Genomic DNA, 21,105 nt, shown 5'->3' on the forward strand with positions numbered 1-21,105 from the left:
CGACTTAAGACAATAGGTGAAGCACTTGGGAAATTTTTGATGCACAAGCAGGGCAACGATCATCATCATCTACAGCTTTCAATGCACAGTCCATACAATACAAGTTATGACCACAGGGTACAAAAGCAGCTTTGATTTCACTTTTTCTGCAAACAGCGCACTCTTTGTAACTGCGTTGACTGCGCGTATGAGCAAGTTGCATATGTACGTTCTGTGAAGCGCTACTACTTTTTAACGAATTCTCATAGATAGGATGAGATGTGGATGTTAAAGGATTTGTTAAAGGATCACTTCGTAGGCGCCTAGCACTTTGATGTTGATTACCAGTAGCTCCTGGATTGCCTAATGGATCAACTTGCAGTGGATTTCGCCTCGGATTATGGCTGCTACTGGGAAGTCCATTCAAACTACTCGTGCGTTTAGCTGCAATTCGGTTATATCTTACTTTTTCATTACCCCACAGATTCGGTGATTGGAGCTGTGGTGATCGAGTAGGCGTTGGTGAATCGATACCTAGATCATGATCTGAATCATTAAAATTGTAAGCGTTGTGATTATTGGTGTAATCTGAACCAACTTTGTTGCTAGGTCCACCATTAGAAACGCTAGAAAAGAAAAATGTATCAGTATTGGAAGCAGATGGTCTTCCAAATCCGGGGAAAGGTGATGAATTGCTCTGAAATAGCGCAGTCTGTGAAGGATATTCGGAACTCGATTGATAATCAGAGTCATCACCGTTAGTGTCAACAGTCCCTCCAGTTCTTGTAGCTATATGACCTTCGATCTCTTCTCTTGCTCTTTCCACGTTATCTTGTAAACCAGTTACTTCAAAGATTGGTTCTTTATCTCTTGATGGAGTTACAATGTAAGTATTAGTTTGTTGTTGAATTCTCTTAATAGTTGCACCTTTTGGCCCAACAACTAAACCAACCACACGATAAGGTACACGAACTTTAATTGTTACATGGCCAGGAGCATTAGGTGATGGAGGTCCATGGCTTGTGTTTCCTATACTACTGGTTACTACGTTACCAGTTGCAGCATTAGCTTTACGAGCTGCACGTATTTGCGAAAAGTGTTCAGCAGCGGACTGAATCTCTCGTTTGGCAGCTACAACATCTTCCCGTCGTCCAGTGACTACAAATACAGGTTGTTCTCCGCGAACTGGAGTTTTAATATATGTATTTGTTTTAGCACGTAAGGCCTTAATTTTGCACCCTAAATAGATTATAATTCGTATTACATTATTACGGTGTATTAGAAGCTAAAATAATCAATCATGGGACCTTAAAAAGTATTTAAAATTTACACTCTTGAGTCATAGACTTAGTAGTAAGCAAGGATACTCCTATACCAAGTCAGGTCATACATACATAAATATCTATATTGTGCGATTATATTATAGACTGAAAATATCTCTACTTTTTTATTTTTCAAATATATTGCAGTTAGTAAGTAGTTACTTTATCTGCAGAGTGTACGAGTAATACTATGTACAGTACTACATAGTAAAATTTTCGGTAAGCATAAACTACTGTATTCTCAAATGTGGAACAAATTAAGCTAGTAGATAGTGAATAAATAAATGTTTATTGTCCAATGAGTAAACACCCCAATTTTAAGTGGTCGATGATGCAATGTTGGAATATTATAACACAATTAATTAATCAACTAAAAATTGAGAACGGTTGTTGTAACTCGATCGCAAGAAAGCATCTAATGAAATAAGGTTAGCAGTCGAAGGGCATTGTACAATGTACAGTACAGTATACGGATATGTTCGATATCGTGATGTACTGTTGGCATAATATGTCAATATATGATTTTATTATGGCTAATAATGGTGTGTTCTAGAAATGTCACAATATGGAAATCAACAAAGGTGATATATAATTTGTGTCATCCACAGATAGTTGAGCTTAACCGTAAGCATACGTATCCTATTACAGTACATAGTTCAGTAGTCAACAGTACTTCATACAGCAAAATAAATAGTTACAGTATGAAATTTGGACTCGATACTATGAAGCAGTTTTAAACCGACAGTAAAAATATTTAACTGGTAAACATGTCATGAAAGCGCTTCACGTCTGTTACTCAAGCATCATTTTTAAATGCGAACAATAAAGCTCCCAGCCTCCCATACTGCATAATGTCACTTAAATTATATACAGTGATGATCTTTGACATCAATTTTATCGCAGTTGTCAGAGATCGAACGATTTCTGACAGTTTAAATCATAATCAACTCTTATAAACAAAATATTCACGCTCGGTGCATAGTGCATACTGTACGACACTCTTAAATTATAGTACTGTACAGTACAGTCAAAGTTAGTACGGCGAAGCGTATGGATCGAGGTTTTCACGGTCTGATCTAGTTACGGACCCATGGGGGTACAGTACTGGAACACAAATAACACGTGCGCACTTGGCAACCATGTACTGTACTGTACACTTGTGCTTGTACGCTGTGACAGCATTTTTACGTACAGTACCATGACTATGTTTTGTTTACCACAGACTGTACAGTACTGTACCTTCTTACGGTTATCGCTAGTTACAGTATTACTGATTTACTGTACAGTAGTGTACTGTACCATACTGGCTTTTTCCTTGACTACTTCAATGTACCGTACAGACGGTTCTGTAAAATCGTATAGACACCATAGCATGGCCATAGACAGCACGACGCACATAGTGACTTGATCCATGCAAAGGAGAAAACGACCGTACTTGCGCTACTGTATTAATGTACTAAGCGAAAAGTTCACGGCAGTACAATCTCTACCACTACTAACGTGGATACTAGTAATTGTACTGTACTGTGCTGTACAGTATGGTTGTAGCGATTCTAGTACTGTAAACAGACAGAACACGAATAACAACGTCAAACTTTCATTTTTCAAGTAGTCCCCTTACAAACTACAAACACACAAACAACAACAAATATTTAAAGTGTAACGACTTAAACTTTCAATAAGAACTACTACATCGAAAATATATATATTTTTTTTTACTAATCTTCGTCCTGATAAGTATTAGAGTTATGACTGAAGCAGAAAAGCATCGAACCATCATTTTACAAAACACGCAGCATAAATGACACGCTACAGTAATAATATCATTGTTGAGGTACCCGTACGAAAAATTCGTATATACGCGTACAGTAAGGAATTGAGGAAAGCAGGGCTTCAAATGATATGAGGAAGATATCCACTGGCACGTAAATATTACAGTATAGAATAGTTACATCTGCTACAATTAGTTAATTAAGCTAATTTGCAGTGCTGTACATTGATAAGACTACAACAACCGAATTTTGAGTCTTGGGAAATGACAAAGAGTGAACTGAAATAAAGTTGCTGATAATATGCTGTGGTATAATTATATAATCGTTTGAACATCATGTACAGTAACGAGAAGTAAAAATACCCAGAAAACACCGATTCCTTCAATTTCCGCAACTAAGTAGTTTATACCATTCATTAGCATGTTCGTTCTGTCAGGTGCACAGGAAAAATATCTTTCATACTTTATAATCTATTCTTACCTTGACGACCAACAATTTCAGCAACATGTTCAGAACTGGGTACAGGCACACATTCCGTAGTATTGCAGGACCTCCTTACACTACGAGGATCATTGCCACCATTTATATCCGAGAGGGGAGGCGTTTTAGAGTTAGGCTCATTTGGCGATTCGTCATCACTACTAAAACCTAGTATACTTAGATCCACCGCAAGCGAGATAGATTCATCATTTATCCCATTATTTCCACTTGCGGTTCCAACATTACTGCCATTCTGAAGGCAACCGTTACCTAACCTAGATTCCATGTCGGTTATATTAACTAACGAACTGGGCATGGATTGCTACAGAAGATGTTTAGCTATTAAGATTTCACAGAACACAGAATGCTGTGTATCTCAGGTTTCTCGTTTACTCTAGCGTCTTTTTGACTCTAAGAATAATAGAAATAATGAGTTAATTGAACTTATTTTATGCCCCCTTCTTCGAACAGGAAAATCTTGCAATTTTTATAAGTAAAATATTACCTGTTTGCGAACGCCGAAATTGGTGACTCTCTTCCCGGTCAAATAGCACAGTGGAAAAGAGAGACTACAGTATTGATATTATTATTTTCAAGTATAGTAATGGTCCAACTTTTCAAGTTGTTTGATAGTACAGGTCAAAACTATTTCTGGACTCCAATACAATATATTAAAAGATAGTAGGGGATTTTTGTTTCAATCCTATCCAACCTTTTTCAAATTAAATATTGCCTTTAAATTTTACTTAAGATCTGAAAAAAAGACCATAAACTTTGGTAAGTCTTTATTTAAGTAAGTATGCTATTACTAAACAAATTAGATTTTTAATTAATTCAGATGTGGTATCGATATAGAAGTTAAGTGAAGAATTGATCAATTTTACAATATTTAAAAAATAAATCATTTACATCTACATCATCTAATAGGCTAACGGTAAATCCTACCCTAAGACTACAATCTTACACGTTGAAAGTTTACACACAGCAGAAATACAGTTCTTATTATCAATCCATCAACTATACTGTTCCACAGATTATTGAGTAATAAGCTAGCGAGCGATCGGGACCATCATAGGGTACATCACGAAAGAGATACAACCGCTAAAGAAGTTGTAAATGTAGTGTAACTTTTTGACAATATAATATACACCTCATACTAGACACGTGTTATAAGGGTAATAAGGCCCCTAAATTTAGCCATGGTAATAGATTGAACGATTGAAGAAACATTTTAAGGATCGAAACAATACTTGGTGATACGTAAGAATACGGGTAAGAAAACGGAGACGTTACGTAAAAAAAAATGGGCATTACAGCAATAATTAATTAGATTCAATGAATCGTTCCATTTGTTAAAATATAAAAGAAATATACCTGATTTAATATAAGGTGTATTGAATTTGAGTTAGAGAAAGTTTTATAACTTCTTCGCTTGCACACCTTAAATAGATTGTGCGGGCGATTTAATAGACATCCAAGGTAATATTGAGTATAAAAAATGACATTGTAAGATATGAAAAACTACGACGGTAAAATGGGTAACGTGCGACCAATTCTGAAACAGAGAACGTCAAGTCACGCTATCGTTCCAATTATTCATTTTATAAAGTTTTAGATTTATTAGACCATGATAGCGTCTATTTCAATCATGATTGAAATAGTAACTGCTTCCGAGCAGTAGTACATTAGTGAAGCAAAAATAAACATGGAAAAAAAAATCTACCATAGTCCATGTCACCATGTACGAGCACGAACAAAGTCGATACCTAACATCTACAATAATCTCATTCGTTACTAATTTAACCAACACTTTTGATTAAGCGTACGCTGACTGTGTTGCAAAAGCATGTATTGACACTGACACTACCGTAGCGTACGTACAGTACTGAACTGTACGTAGGTCGAAGTGACAAGCCGATCGTTTTAGTGGCGTTGAATCATGCTTTCATGGCAAGTTGAGTGTAAGTCTCAAGGTAAAAACCGCTTATTACTTTCTCTTCTTTGCAATAAGGGCAGTACTTTGCTGCTAACTATGAAAATTTTTCGCCTTGACTCCTTATCTGAATTGTAGTGGGCCGTATACATGCTCATAGTATTCAACTGGCTTTTTTAATTAACTATAGTCATCCAACGACGACGAGAGAATATTGAACTGTCAATTTTTATTTGGGGAAATCAACAGTACAGTATACTGTTCTTAGCAACTGTGAAAGAAAAATAAGGCAGACTAAATGTGGCTTACTTTCTCAGAAATTACATCACTCTAAAGTCAAGCATAACGAAAATGGTAACATAGATACCAAGAAGGGTAATGTAAAGTTCACTGACAACAGCAAGTAAAAATAATGGCACTTCACCATGCCATGAAACTACGTACGCTCTTGTGAAAGTAAGTCTATTTGAAAATTTTTAAAGGTAGTAAAAGAATCAATACGCATTTTCTCTTCCATTAATTTTCTTTACTTTTCGTAATGTACTTACCACAACCAATGTTTATTCGTTTGACTTGGAATCAGGAGAAAAAAAGGAACGTAAACTTACAAGTTGAAAAAATACAACACTAAATACGAACGACGACTTTTTCTGTCAATTTTAACTTAGCGTTTGCCGTAATAAGTAAGACTGCACGACTGCAGTTATTAAACACAGTCGTTTGTACGCACTCAGCAACACGTCTTCAGACGAGAAAGGTATACAATAGAAGTCTCACACATGTACGCACGGTACCAGCATTGTTCGTTCATCAAGTTTAGTACAGTACAGTACAGTCAATGAATAGTCGTCATCTATGTACGGTAATAATAATAATAGTAATAATAATGGTAATAATAATACCCATAATAACAATGCAGTAATTGCAGTCTACAGCGAAGTATTGTAACTAAAGTGATTGATTTGTTATAGCCCGCCCCCAGCCACACTGCCGTGCCATTTTTTTACAGTACAGTACTGTACTGTACTGTATGGCTGACGATTACTGACGATGTACAGTACAGTACAGTACAGTACAGTACAGTCTGCACTGTACACTGTACACTGTACAGTCGGTCAATCTTTCTGTTTTTGATCTCTGATACAGTACTGTACACTGTACAGTACAGTATGAACTGTAGGTTGTTGCTAAAGTCCAGTTGTCCAGTACTGCAGTACAGTACTGTACTTGATGACTGCTTTTTTTTCCGTACTGTACTGTCTGTTAGGACAGGTGTAAATTGGCAAGATTCCTGATCCCAGCTCCAAGTTATCATCACTTATCATGACTACTTCAAAGTGTAAATAGCTTGTGATTAGTAGAGCATCAGTATCCCTAGTACTAGCATTAGTACAGTATAATATTGGATAGTAACATTTTGGACTTCTTTTTGATGACTTTATCACCTTAACACTTACTGTAGGCAGACCGTCAGAGGCTATGAGTACACAGTAGCGTAGTCAAGATTAATTAATTATGACTACAAATTTTGAGGAGCATGTGCTCTGTCAATGCCTTTATTTATTATTCTTATACAGTATGCCTACTGCAGATTAATTTATGAGTAATATAGTAGAATTAAAACTGTATGAAAATACTGTACGTTAATAGCAGGGATTCTCGGTGTGCGGATAATGTGAAAATAGAAGTATTACAAGGCATCAGCCTAGTCAAGGACATCGGTAAGGGCTTTCACCACGTTCGTAGCTCGTAGCAAAGAAGTGCGTGTACGCCTGTACGGGTCAATTAATTATTGATGATTGATCCGCAAGAAACTCAACCTGCTACTCTAGTTGGCTACCGTACTGTGGCGTGTTTTAATACTGTACACTGTACAGTACAGTACAGTCATATCCATCAACTCTCAACTCTTGAGTCACGTGGACACGAATCTACCGCTTTCATTGGTAAACTGTTTTATAAACAAAATATCATCTGTCAATATTCACATCAGGCACCGGCGCTTACTGTAGACTGTAGTACTGTATGTACAGTACTATAGTGTACAGTACTTTCACCAGAATTGACTAAGTAATTAATGCTGTACTGAAAACACTGGTATGAATGAATAGAATTGCCTTCACCACAGCCATCGCAGTGAAAGGACCACTGGCTAGCTCAATTTTGGACTATTCCATTCTCCATGACTTGATGAAATGGAAAACTCCAAGCTAATAAAAATCATAAAGCATAATTAACATCGTAAATTTTGATCAACTTCTGAAATGAGATCATTTGCTTTCTCATTTCACACGATTTCATATCTGACTCTTTGAATTACTATATATATTAGTAACCCTTTTAAGTGCCTACAGTCATATTTCCTAGTACTGCGTTCTACAGCTCTAGCTAATTATGTTAGCTAGTTGATTAGCTATGGCGACAATATTAACAATTTCCATGACTGCATAACTCAACTGCTTTCCTCAAAATGATTGTTAGAGTCAATGGCATCATCGAACCATGAGTAGCTAAGAACGATAATGTTTTGAAGCTGGCGTTACCCATTAATTCATGCTGTTGGCAACATCTTCCAATAAGTTATGGATTTACGATATAATAATATACCGTAAAAAGAATAATCGTTACTGAGCTATTGATGATAATTACGTCGGTGTTGGTTTTATTTAATTGAAGCTCTATTTGATTTCATCACTGGCTTTGAATATCGCTTGTCTTATGCCACCGTCATTTACATGCAGGGATGGTTACTCATTTAATCTTCAGTGACTTAAGGTAGCTCTCTGTTGACTCAGGTTTTATATTTCTCTGCTTAAAATACATTTCTCACCTTATTCTATTCATAAGGGTAATATCACGCCCATTCATCTAATCTGCTTTAACAGCAGCCTCATCGACTAGAAGAATTCGTTTTAGAAGTTAATAAAAATATAATCATCTATGTAGTGTGTGAGAGAGATGTAGGTATAAACACAAATGCATACGCAATGCTACGTCATTAAAGTTAGGGTCCTCTAGTTACAAAAATAGCTCATTCAAAAAATAATATCATAAGTTGGAGAGTATTTTTAATCCACAGCAACAACTACATGAGGCTTATACATTTACCCGTGACTAACATCTTACAAACAATGTAGCCTTTTTTGTCATACATATCAAGCCAATTTATTCCCTCTAGACAAGAGAAATTCAAACGTCGAAGCTAGCAGGTAATTATCTACCCCCACAGCATGTGAATGGCATCATGCCACGACCAACAAATAATAGAGTGGAAAGAAAGGAATTGAATCAATGACGAGCTTACCTGACCTATAGTACAGTATCTACGATGCACTCTAATTATATCCTTCGTTTCTATTCGATACATCATGCATAGATTGGTTGATATTTATATTATGTTCTAGAATCCATCATTCTTGCTATAAAACGATTGCAGATAATAAAAAATTGTAACAATAGTTAGAAGAGGAGGAGAATAATGTTTAAATAAATGGGCAAGTTGATCCATCAACTTTCTACTTTAGCCCTCCCACTGCGACTTTGTTGAATTAGAGCTGAGAAAAAAACAAAAAGAAAGAGAATATAAATGCAACTCTTAGTTCAATTATTGTATTGACTTGAAGGCGACAAAATACTGTTGAAATCGTTCCAGTCGTAACTAACTGTAGCTATTTATTGATTATTGTAAAGCCAGGACAATTTCATCAACACCCATAGACAGCGTATCAAGAATTTTATTGTTATCAAACCATTCTTGCATCTTCGACTATGATTCTTATGCTAATTATTTTGTCAACTCTACTTCATGAATTAATAAAAATAGACTGTAAGTGCATGTATATTCAAATACTATTTGATTATCATCGCGTCAATACTACCACCAAACCCAGAAAAAAATCGCTACCATTATCAACAAACTTCTAGATTTGTTTTTTCTTGTTTTTGTTTTAAAATTACTATTGTATAAAATTATAATCGTCAAAGTCTATTTGACATCCCTATACATTCCTCCATAGCAATGACTTATCGATAAGATTAATCTTAATTCGAAAGGTCATGGACATAAAATAGGACTGATAATTAAATTTGGCTGTATATCATTGAATGATCGATTAGGTTATACTTTCCACAATCGTGATATGAAAGGAATTTAGCTTTAAAATGCATCAGTGAGTTTATTCAGTATTATTAAAATTCATTTTAGAAATACATATGTATCTTATCTTAATATTTAACCTATTTTCGCTACCACAGTAATCAATCTAATTTCGTCTTTAATATCAAACAAACAAACTGTCAAGTTTATTAAAAGTCAAAATTGATTGCATATAACGTATATGATTCCGTTATTAATATTCGTGGATATTACGTATTATTATTTGATAATGACCACGATATGGATAAAATATGTACACAAAATGTAAAAGATGATTTTAGTACTGCATAGTATTCTTCCGTTAATAGTACAAGTAGAAGGAAAGAAAGGGAGTTGATCAAAAAAGACGACAATCAACATCATTAGAAGTTAAAAGACAATGCTCTATAAATACAATGATGAGTAATAGAAAGAATATGAATATCATCATTAACTGTTAAGAATGTCTACAGGTAGAAATTAAAAAGTAATATCTAAATGATGATAATTGAGCAATATCCTGGCGTGACCGGTAGAATCGATCGCGGTACATCATATCTTTAACGACATTATCTTGATGTGTAGATCTATCATCGATGACTGTACACTATATACCATTAATTACACTTTTCCCCATTAAAGCATGAAGGACGGCATGATCCATCGACTGATTTGACAAGGTGTCAATCAGTTGATTATTGATTACTTTTAATGGATGGGAACAAAAACCAACCTACACAACAGCTTTATTGTTGTTGTTATTAACAGCAAAATCTAGATATAGTTTTCGAATAAAACTATCAATCTCATTCTTTAACGTTATTTTCCATCCTATCCTATTTTACGGTCATTTTCAGCAGATGATATATAATTTGACCAACATCAATCAGTTATTGATTCAAATTTATTATTTTCCTTTTTCTCCTACATTATGAAATCAGATTATATTATTTATTTCCTTACCCATTCAATAGCAACATATGAGTTAACATATATTGGATTGGCAATATATCCAATCACCATTCATTGTGGTTTATTTCCTTTAAAGTATTCAAGACGATAAAATCAGACTCTGATAAGTTAATATCATTACTATTCTCATTCAAAATAACTAAGCTAAGTTGATACTATTTTTTTACTCAGTTGCTTGTTAATAATAAGGTGTCCTTCTCTTGTTTTAAAATCCTAAAAATACTCATCTATCCCGCTGCGAATGATTACTTAACAAACAAGCGGACATCTTCTGCACTGCAGATGGTTATATTCATACAGGCTAAGGCTATATGCAGTCCTGTAGAATAGCAATCAATAGATGAAGCTAATAACTATAATGAACTATCAAATCACCTCTGTTTTTATTCAATAAAGTATGACACATTGCAATTAATATCAGGTAGCATTCATAACACCATTATTAGTGTAAATATATTAGTAATAATATCTATCATCTCTTAATCATCTGTATTTGCTAAATAGGATTCTTATTACATGACGAAAATAGATATTATTCCACTATGAATGATAAGAAAGAACATAATCTAATATTACCTATAAATAGATAGATCAATAGTAACATAAAAATTGATAATCAAGTTATTGAGTCGATTGGAACAGTATTAAAAAAGGAGAAATATGTTAGATATCGGTAATCCAATCTACTACTAAATTAATTAGAGATTGCATAGCTACATTGCTCATTAATATTTGTAGCCATGAATAACCAAGATTCTTTAATTAAGTGAATCAAAATGTTTAAATAATATTCAATATGATGATTAAGTTATTGCCAGCTGTAATTAAATAGCAGTCAACAATTTACTAATCACATCAATTTTCATATAAGTATTGTAACGGTAGTAACTTAATGTGGGGTAATATTACCAATGATGGAAAGGAATCTAAATTGCTGGGATTCTAGAAACTGTTATCATTCAACACTGCATCATTGAATGATTGTAATTAGGATTATTGACAATTTGATAGGTTAATATTAGTGAGGCCTGTCTTGTTGTCTTATTGGCAAGTTTATTTAGTTATGTCGGCATGTTTTTTTCTTCTCTTTCTGTCTTTATTGATATAGTGCATATCATTATGTATACAAGTATGAGACAGTTGAAGACAATCAATTATTCCATGAGTATACAGACGTGCAATGATTAATTAACTCCTATTATTAACTTGATCAATCGTCTTCTTTCAACAAAACTTGAATTAGACCGCCTAGTATTCATTTCTAAATAATTACATTAACCAAAGTGGAATAAATATGTGTAGACCAAAAATTTTTAAAATGATAGATTCGATTAAATTATCAATTTGACGTAAATGCACACATTACATTTATTTTTTATTTAATCTCAACAAGCTTACGAATTACTCAACGTGGCAGCGTCGTAGATCTTACAGTATCCGCCATTTCTAAAAGTTGATTTATCTTAATTCTAATACTAGTATAGTGAGGCATAAATTTGCATATCATCATGAATCATCTTTTCTTTTTTTCGTTCTCTCCTTGCCTCTGTTAATCAAGTCTTCATCATATTGAACTAGTATACTTTCTAATTTGGAAGACTATTTGTTTATCTAAGAACATAAGGCCTTTTCCCTTCTATTCTTTACCCCCTCCTACTCGTTGCCTCCTCCTCCTTCTCTCCATCCCCTTCTCTCATACTCAGATTCACTCCTATAACTTACTTCTTCTCGCCTCTTCTCACATCTTATAGAATTACGATATTGTCATGCAGAGACAATAGGTAAACAACTTTATTACATAAGGTCATCGCAATAAATCGAACTAATTGAATTAAATTGAATTGTAATCGCTTTTTACTATTAGCTGGTTCAGGTAAATAACAAAAAATATTATTGATCAAGTCGTACCATTAATCCAATTTATTATCACCCAAATCGTCTAAAAAAATAAAAATGGAATCCTTTGACATCGCGATTTAGACCATAGAATATTAGGAATAAAATAATAAAAATAAGATTAGAGGTGGAAAATTGGAAATAACCATCAGTATCACTGATGCCGCAGTACGGTAGATATTTCAATAATCGATCATAATAATAGATGATTTCTAATATCAAGAATTAAAGTGTTATTCCAATAATCGACTGCCAAACCAGGGAAATAATGGTCCAGAAGACAAATTCAGAATATATATAAAACTATTTTGACTGGTTAAAGTTGATGTAAAAGATTAGAGTTAGCGTTATGCTGTTGCAGAAGCGATCTCATTTTCAACGGCGATCACTGATCACTAATAATATCTAAAATTTTAAGTTTTATATTTCATCTATATGATATGAAAAATTTAATTGCACCTCACTCAATGATCATCCCTATTGTAACTAACAAATAATATTATTTACTTGTATACAATAATATAATGATTTCTAATAACCTGACAAAAATGATTGATGTTGAAATACATACTGAATTTTTAATGAAATAAGGATAAAATTTCATCATGCCTTTATTAAGTCAATCTAAAAAGAAATGCTAACAAACGTAGAAGCAGTCATATCGAAAAATATAACCGTAAATAATGCAGTTCGAGCAAGTGAGCATGCGAAAAGCTATGATTAGTCAATGATATTACAAATTATTCAAATTGGAATAAATGTAATAAAGAATAAATTACTATAAATTGTAAACATATAAATATATATGTAAATTCTAGGAAATTTGATAACATCATTACTAAAATCATCAGAGCAATAGAACAACGGAACTAGTATTTTCAATTGCAGTAAATCAAGTCGATTAATAAAAGCTACGTTAATATGACTTTGTAATAATAATATTTTTAAAATTATGTAATTAAGAACGCATGTATTAGGAAGAGTGTTATCATTAATATTTCAATGTTGGTGGTAATTTCGGTTTTGTTGTCATTTAAACTATTTGTTCACTTCTGCTATAGTTTCATTATCAGTATTAATGTTATAGTAATAAATGAAATCTGCTTCTCAAATAGATAACAACAACGGATAATCATAACCGGGAAAAACAAAAATAGTCTAGCGAACAAACCTTATGATAAAGTTATAGTATTATATTTTTTAAAGTTATTGTTATAATACATTATCAGTAAATTCTATACAAACTTGGGTAAAATCTCATTACTTAAACGAATATTCTAAACATAAAAACGTAACCACAATAATAGATGATAGTTTATAATATATATTTGACATAATAATAGATTTATAATTACAGTTAGACACCAAAAGGGTCATTTGAGAATTAGTAGTTTTAGTATTAACTACTGTATGTGCAGTCACAATGTAATAGTACTAACTATATTCATTTTCTATTATTATATGTTAAGTAAGCTATACGTATTATCTTCAATGTAAGTAGTTTTTACTTTAAATTTGTATGCTGAATTGGTACTGAAAAAGCTAAAAATATTCAAAAAAGAAACAATAAATGATAAAGGATAAATAATATAATAAACCATCGATATCCAGTTGGGAAAAATTAGTCAATCAACTTGAATAATAATGCTAGCAGTAAAGATATTAATTAAAGAATTTTCGTAAAGCATAAGATTTAGAACTGTACATTTCGACTGAACGACGATGAAGCATTTACATATTTAGTAAACTATATGAATTAAATAGGCATGCAAATAAATATCTATTCGTCAAGCATATTGTGATATTATGATAACATCATTCTTATATATTCCGTATTTCTCAATAAAGTAATTTGAGGGATAGGAATGAAATTTTAAATAAATAACGTTATATTTAGCTTAATTGATAGTATAATTAATATAGATCATTAAAATTATAATACTATTGATAATCTGGTTATAGATCGAGCAATTGACGTATTTCAAATACTCTATTTCTAGTCAGTAGAGTTAGTGTTGCGCTTATTTAAAACCATCTAATGTTAGTAATATTTTAGAAAGTTTCTAAGGTTGAAGGCTATCAATAATGTAATTTAAGCAAATTAAATGCATTGTTTTTTCCAATCAAGGTAGCTTTTTCGTTATGATATAATCTAACTTGAACTATAACAACAATGACTACCTTCGACGTATACGAAAAGGTTTCATACTGCCGTACAGCCCAAAGAATTAGCTTAAGATTAAAGTTTGAAAGATTGTACGAATACAGGTCAAGTTATTCGTTGGATTGTAAAATTGTGCATAATCCTGTAACCAGTCATATATAAATCGTACATAAATGATTGAAAGCAATTAGCTCTTGGTGCTGTTAGACGAACCAATTTTATGTAATAAAGTGAACATTTACAAGAAATAGCAGTTCTTGCTACAATATTTTGAATACACTTTATCCAACATACCCACATATACTTAGAAATATTTAAAAGTCTAATTAAAAATATTACTAGAAATACCAAATAGTGTAAACATATATAGCGAAGAGATGATGTCTATAATTATGATAACTATATTGGTGACTGCTATATTATTTGTTTATAACCGCTGATCAGCCTCTACAATTTTGTATGAATCCAACCTGTATAATTGTGTAAGGATGCGAGATGTGCGTATGCGAATCTATCAAATATGCTGTTTAATAATTTCTACTAGTAAATATGTAATATTAAAATGAACAGAAAATAGCCCAGTGATGCAGTTTTAATCTAGTAGTAAAGATGCGAAAGTTACTTGCTTAGTAAATTGATAGCGTATATATTTGATGTAGAGACATACGTTCTTTGAGTTTGTGATCGATGAAAGTAAATTATATGTACGGTACAGCAGATCATCTACAATTCTACATCTCCTATGGGAATAATTTAAGACATATATAACTTTGTTTTATATAATGAAATCTATATCAGGTCTACCTTTCCTTCATAAATTGATACTAAATTATACCACTAACAGATACAATTAGATGACATCAGAGGATAATATTACTACATAATATTATTTTTTGGTATCAACCTGGAGCGGGTTACTTTATAAGGTTGACAATACTTGCTATTCTTTCTTCCTTTTAGTGCAATTTAATATATTCTAGAAAACCTAAAATTAAATTATTACTTGCTAGGTTATAATCACAGGTATCATACATAATTAGATTATATTCATTCCAGTAAATTACAATCAATCTTTAATTATAACTGCTGTTCAATACGCCTATGTCAAATAGTATTTCAGAAAAAGATAAGAGCCAGAGAATTCGAAAACTTTAATGAATCAATTTACTTTTTGGTAATTTACAATAACACCTCAGTTGCTGGTAAATGAAGATTATATAAAAATTGTTTAAACTGTAACCAGCTTGAATAATTTGGTAGTGATTTTCGGGCAGAAAGTAATTATTTATCGTTACAAACGAAGGCTGATAGCGAGTCACAAATTTGTTTCATTTTTTATCATATTTACCATGATAACTTTATAAGAAATTCATAAATTAATTATTAATTTCACGCATTGATAATTTCAACCTAATGATACCTCATTGCAATTGATATCGATTATTCTTGGCAACGACCATGATAATTTAATTCAGATAGTTTTATAGTATCATAAATCTCTAAATAACTCTCTTTTAGCACTATTGCTTTCATATCAGGCGTAACTTTCTACGTCAGTTCTGATTAATTATCATTTTAAAATCAGGAACATCGATCACTGTATTACATGATGCTTTCACATCGACTAATCAATCATCTCTTGAAGCTATATCCATATTGATATTTAAATTCAAAAAAGTCTTTCAGTACAATAATATCTTACAATAGCTGCTTAATATAGTTGTAAATTTCTTTTGCACTACATGATTCTCCACTACTCTGGAATATGTTTTCTTCATAACACTTACTTTTAATCATCTATCTGATACAACTATTTGTGACAAAAAACCTTAATTCAAAATGTAGATAAAGTTTTGAAGAAAAGCAATTTAGGTATCGTGCTATAGTAACTCTTTCCGCAAAATCTATTAAAAAAAGGTTAATTGTTTAGCAATTTTATTAATTAATGACAGCGAAATGTAACTGCTTCTAAGAAATTTATCATTGTTTTTATTAATATTTATATACCTTGAAAAGCCTTTTTAATATTAAAAGCTCTTCCCAAGGGTATTTTCATAAATTGAGATTTGCTTAAAAGAGAGAAATAGTAAAGTATATAGTAGCTACACAGCATTATTAGGTCTCCTAGTAATATATTTCCTTCGCAGAATAGTCCGATAAAGATACACTCATATGGTATGATTAAAAATATGGATGCAATATACAATAGCTAGTAGTGAATAAAATTCAATCAACCTAAATTCCTATCATTTGACTCAATTCTTTAATATTGGAATGGGTTAGTTCCCTCATAGGAACATCCCGAAGTTAGTCGGAGATTAAGTAGGGTAGATAGACTAGTTTAGGTCCGATCACGAAAGCTATTTTGTGACACTGCCTGTCACAGCGTAAATTATTCACTGTAACTAATTTTTTTATGAAACATTCAGTGCTATAGTAAGATATTGAATTTATTATGATAGGTGTTTAGATGCAGTTTATTGCAACGTTGTATATCTGGAAAAGTGCATGAAGTGTGCTTAATTCTTGAGTTATTGTTTACGATAAAATTATTATGCATGCAGGTTCTCTTATAAACTTTGCTATAGTTTCTGAATTTGTATCAGAATAATATTATGATTATCGAAGCCTCATTTTCAATCTTCATGCTGTTGTCAGACTCCGATTGACCTTGGCCAACCACACATAGCTGTATCGCGTTATGTACGATATTCGTGTTAGTGCAAGAAAATGTATATAAAGCTTGTATGCATTAATAATAAAATTACATGTAGATCATGAGTTGATAAGGAATTCTACTAGATCGGCCCTAGCGAAGAACTGGCTAGTTGAGTTGTTTCTTATCGATACTGTTCCAAGTGTGGTTCAGAGAGTACGACAATTTTGGATCTAGTGGTCCTTTTTGTTACAAAGAGCTTATTGCAACACTGCCCTATTGTAGGGTCTCATTATTTAATAGAACATGTAAAAAACGCTTCGTAAATGCTACTAGGGAATTCTAACTCGGCTTTGAAGGTCAGTATTCAGTATAGTATGGCTGTATAATATACTGTGGTGTGATGTAGTACAATGTAATGTGCAGCAAATGGCACTGTATTCGCATTAATGTACGCTAGCTGGATAGCATATTAACAAGATTTTCTGTTATTATTATGTAATATATAGAAAGAGATTGTACCTGAGTTAATCCTATAGTTTTTAAACAGTTATAGAGTTAAAATTTCGACACGAAAGTAGCCTTAATTTGATCAATATAACTCAAATTGGGATTCTTTTGATTTAAATCATTTCCACAGTAAGAAACTAAATAAATCTATGCCATATATAACTCCATTTAATAACAAAATACTGATAAAGTGCAATAAAATGATATTTGAATATTGTATGACTTGCTGCGAATGTGTATTTGCTGAATTTTGAACTAAATTTACTGAATATAATTTAGCTAATTTAAATACAATTCTGTAGTAAATGGATCAGTTGTTCAGAATAAATGCTGTTCTATGGTATAAGTAGAACTATATCCACATTCGTTCTATAACTTTTGAAATATTTATAGTTACTATCCTCTAATACGAGTAGATACAACTTAATTGTTATCATCCAATTGTTGTATTGACTTATTTAAAAATTGAATAAACTTGTACTAGATCTTGTACAATAAATTTTGACTTGATTTAAGAATTAGTACTGGTACAGAAAAGTGAAGCTCTTTGAAATAATAATGTGCTGTACAGATACTATTTACAACTGCAAGAGAAATAACAGCAGCTATCATTAAAAGCAAATATATTAGTTGCAGTAAACAACGTACATAAGTGATTAAGTTAGAACTATCTTAATGAAATTTATGTAATTATACGTCAATCCAACTGTGAATGGCATGCGCTATTGTAAATGCTTGAAGTTTACAGTATCAATTCTTTTCATTTGATATGAGAAATAACAGATTAAGTATCAGTCAATGATCAAGTAAGACTTAGTAATTGCTTATATTTAATTGCATTGACAGCATAAACAGCTTTTAGTCTTTATTTAAATTACTTTATATAGACATAAAAAGATCGAAACTTTTAAGTTCAGCAAATACGTTTCATAAAATATTCAATAGCGCCATATTACGTCATTACTCAGATATGAGAATGTCTAAATTTACTATTCAATTAAATTAAGGTATTAAACATTCAGCATCCTAAGGAGATTTTGAGTAATTTGATTAGGATACACGCGTAAAAGCTATGCATGCTCAAGTTATCAGCTTGATACACTTATAGTGTACACATATTAATTGAAAATCGCCTTATTTATCAATATCACACTTCGGATCATTGCTTGATGTATATTAGTTTTATATCAAACTATGATTGATTGATTACTTAAAAAATTATCTTGACATATTCTTATTTATTTATTGAATGACTTATTTAACTGCATTCGAACAACGGTTATAATCTTAGATCTATAGCCAAAAAAAGAATACACAAACATTAATATACAATATTGCATCATCAATAAGAAGAATAGGGCGCAATTTCTATTTTAACGATGAGTCATGGAAAAAACTTTTAGTATTTATTTTCACGTATTGAAGGTTTATCTGTAACGCCCACTGTAATTAATTACTAGGATACCCACTTAAATTAATTCTAATAAACTGTACCGATATTATATCAAAAGATTGGCCTATTCTAAAGATTGAATATGGGTATAATCTATTTATGACGCTTCAATCCTTTCCAGGGTATCCTGAATTCACAAATTTTATACGATTATTAGATTACAGTTGAAATACTTGACTATATTTTGAACTTAAAAATTAAATATCCTCCGTTTATGATATTTGATCCTTTCTTTAGATTATAATATTATCTTGTAAAAGCCTGGCCTTTATGTTTTAGATTAGCAGTAAAAGTTCTTTCGCTTATTCCAACTTCCAAGGATAAAACTTTATACGATAATTGTATATATGACGCTTATACTATTTTTAGAATCTCAGAAGAGCAAGTCCCACATACTCATTAGATTAAATTTTAAAATATTCACCCATTCCTAGGAATTGGATTTAATTATCTCCAATTGTGATATTTAAGTCGTTCCTAGATCACCCTGAGGGCAAATTCTATACAACTTTATTGCATTAAAAATAAAAACAAAAATGCTCTAGTTCTAGGAACTGAATTTAATAATCTAAATTAGGTTCAAATTATCTCTAAAATGTTTTAAACAGTAAGCTTTGATACGTATACTTATTATATAAAGGTAAAATATGTACATATTACAAAATAATTGAATTTAAGAATTGTATGTCATATTGAGGTATCACTAAGGAACTTTAGACCAATGTATTTTATGTGCTTATTCGATTAAGAGTATTAAGGATTTTAAAATATTATTGAAAATTATCAGATTCATTGCCTTACTTCATTCTTTTGTTTATTAAAACGAAATTCGGTGTGTACAACAAGTGTAATTAGCTTCTATACCAGTTTTAAAGCCCGTCAAATCCTCGACTGTGCTTTTCGATATAATCTAAGACAGTACGGTAAAATCTTAACATAAGGGGAAAATGGAATCCATCATTCAAAATCAAGCCAGATCGTAATAAGCTATCAAATAAGTCGGAGCTTATATTAATAGGCTATAACAAAGAGTAAGGCAACATCAAGGGCCTAATACTAGAATATCACTGCGATGGGTAGTTTATTGCTATCCAGCAATATTTAGAGCTTTCGCAATATCTAGAAATTTGTCATCGTATATACGATAAATTATAATTATTTACAAATGCACAAGCCTTGTTATTGAAGCAAAAGCTGATGTTTCATCAGACTAAACCAATAAAGGCTATAATATTGTAAACTAGTAGTAGCGCAATTAGTTATTAGCAAGGATTTTGTTGGATTTCAGTCCGGAAGAACTATACAACTTAAGGAAGACCAGTTTTGAGTAAAGATCTTAAAGCCTACAACTGCGGCCACCAATGTGGTTCTCTTTCAAACTTTTACTGTTTTATTATCGTCATTTGCAAGATGCTACAATGTATATACAAATCTACCCAGATAAATAAAAGTAACGATCATTAACTTGAAATCTTGGTAGATCAACACTATCAAATATTACATAATTAAATTATTGGGACTATAATAATTATCTATTAGCTTGGTAATGATAATACTTGGCGACTAAAATAGCTACCTTTTTATATATTAGTCTAGCCAAGTTTACTTTAAGTTTACAGATACTATCATCATTATTAAATCGGTTTCGGCGTAAATTGTTGTACATTGAAAGACTTGTTAAATATATTGTTATGAAAATAGCATTTGGTTGTACAAAGAATTTATAACCTTAGGTTAGCGAACATAATTGAACTACCAGTGTAGACTATAGTAACGTTGTTCATTCGAAGCGCTATATATAATTATTAAAATTTCAATGTGTCTTAATAGTAG

The 21,105-nt window shown here is 31.9% G+C and overlaps 1 protein-coding gene across 1 annotated transcript; it reads right to left on the reverse strand.

Moving 5' to 3' along the window:
• Window positions 1–709: 709 nt before the first annotated feature.
• Window positions 710–1,219, reverse strand: TRIADDRAFT_22806 (uncharacterized protein; the record flags this gene model as incomplete). The annotated part of the gene is made up of 1 exon (XM_002110772.1): window positions 710–1,219. A coding segment is annotated over one exon (510 nt), but the record flags the coding sequence as incomplete, so codon positions are not given.
• Window positions 1,220–21,105: the final 19,886 nt, after the last annotated feature.

The sequence above is a fragment of the Trichoplax adhaerens genome, genomic scaffold (assembly GCF_000150275.1).
Source record: "Trichoplax adhaerens TRIADscaffold_3 genomic scaffold, whole genome shotgun sequence".
Classification (NCBI taxonomy): domain Eukaryota; kingdom Metazoa; phylum Placozoa; class Uniplacotomia; order Trichoplacea; family Trichoplacidae; genus Trichoplax; species Trichoplax adhaerens.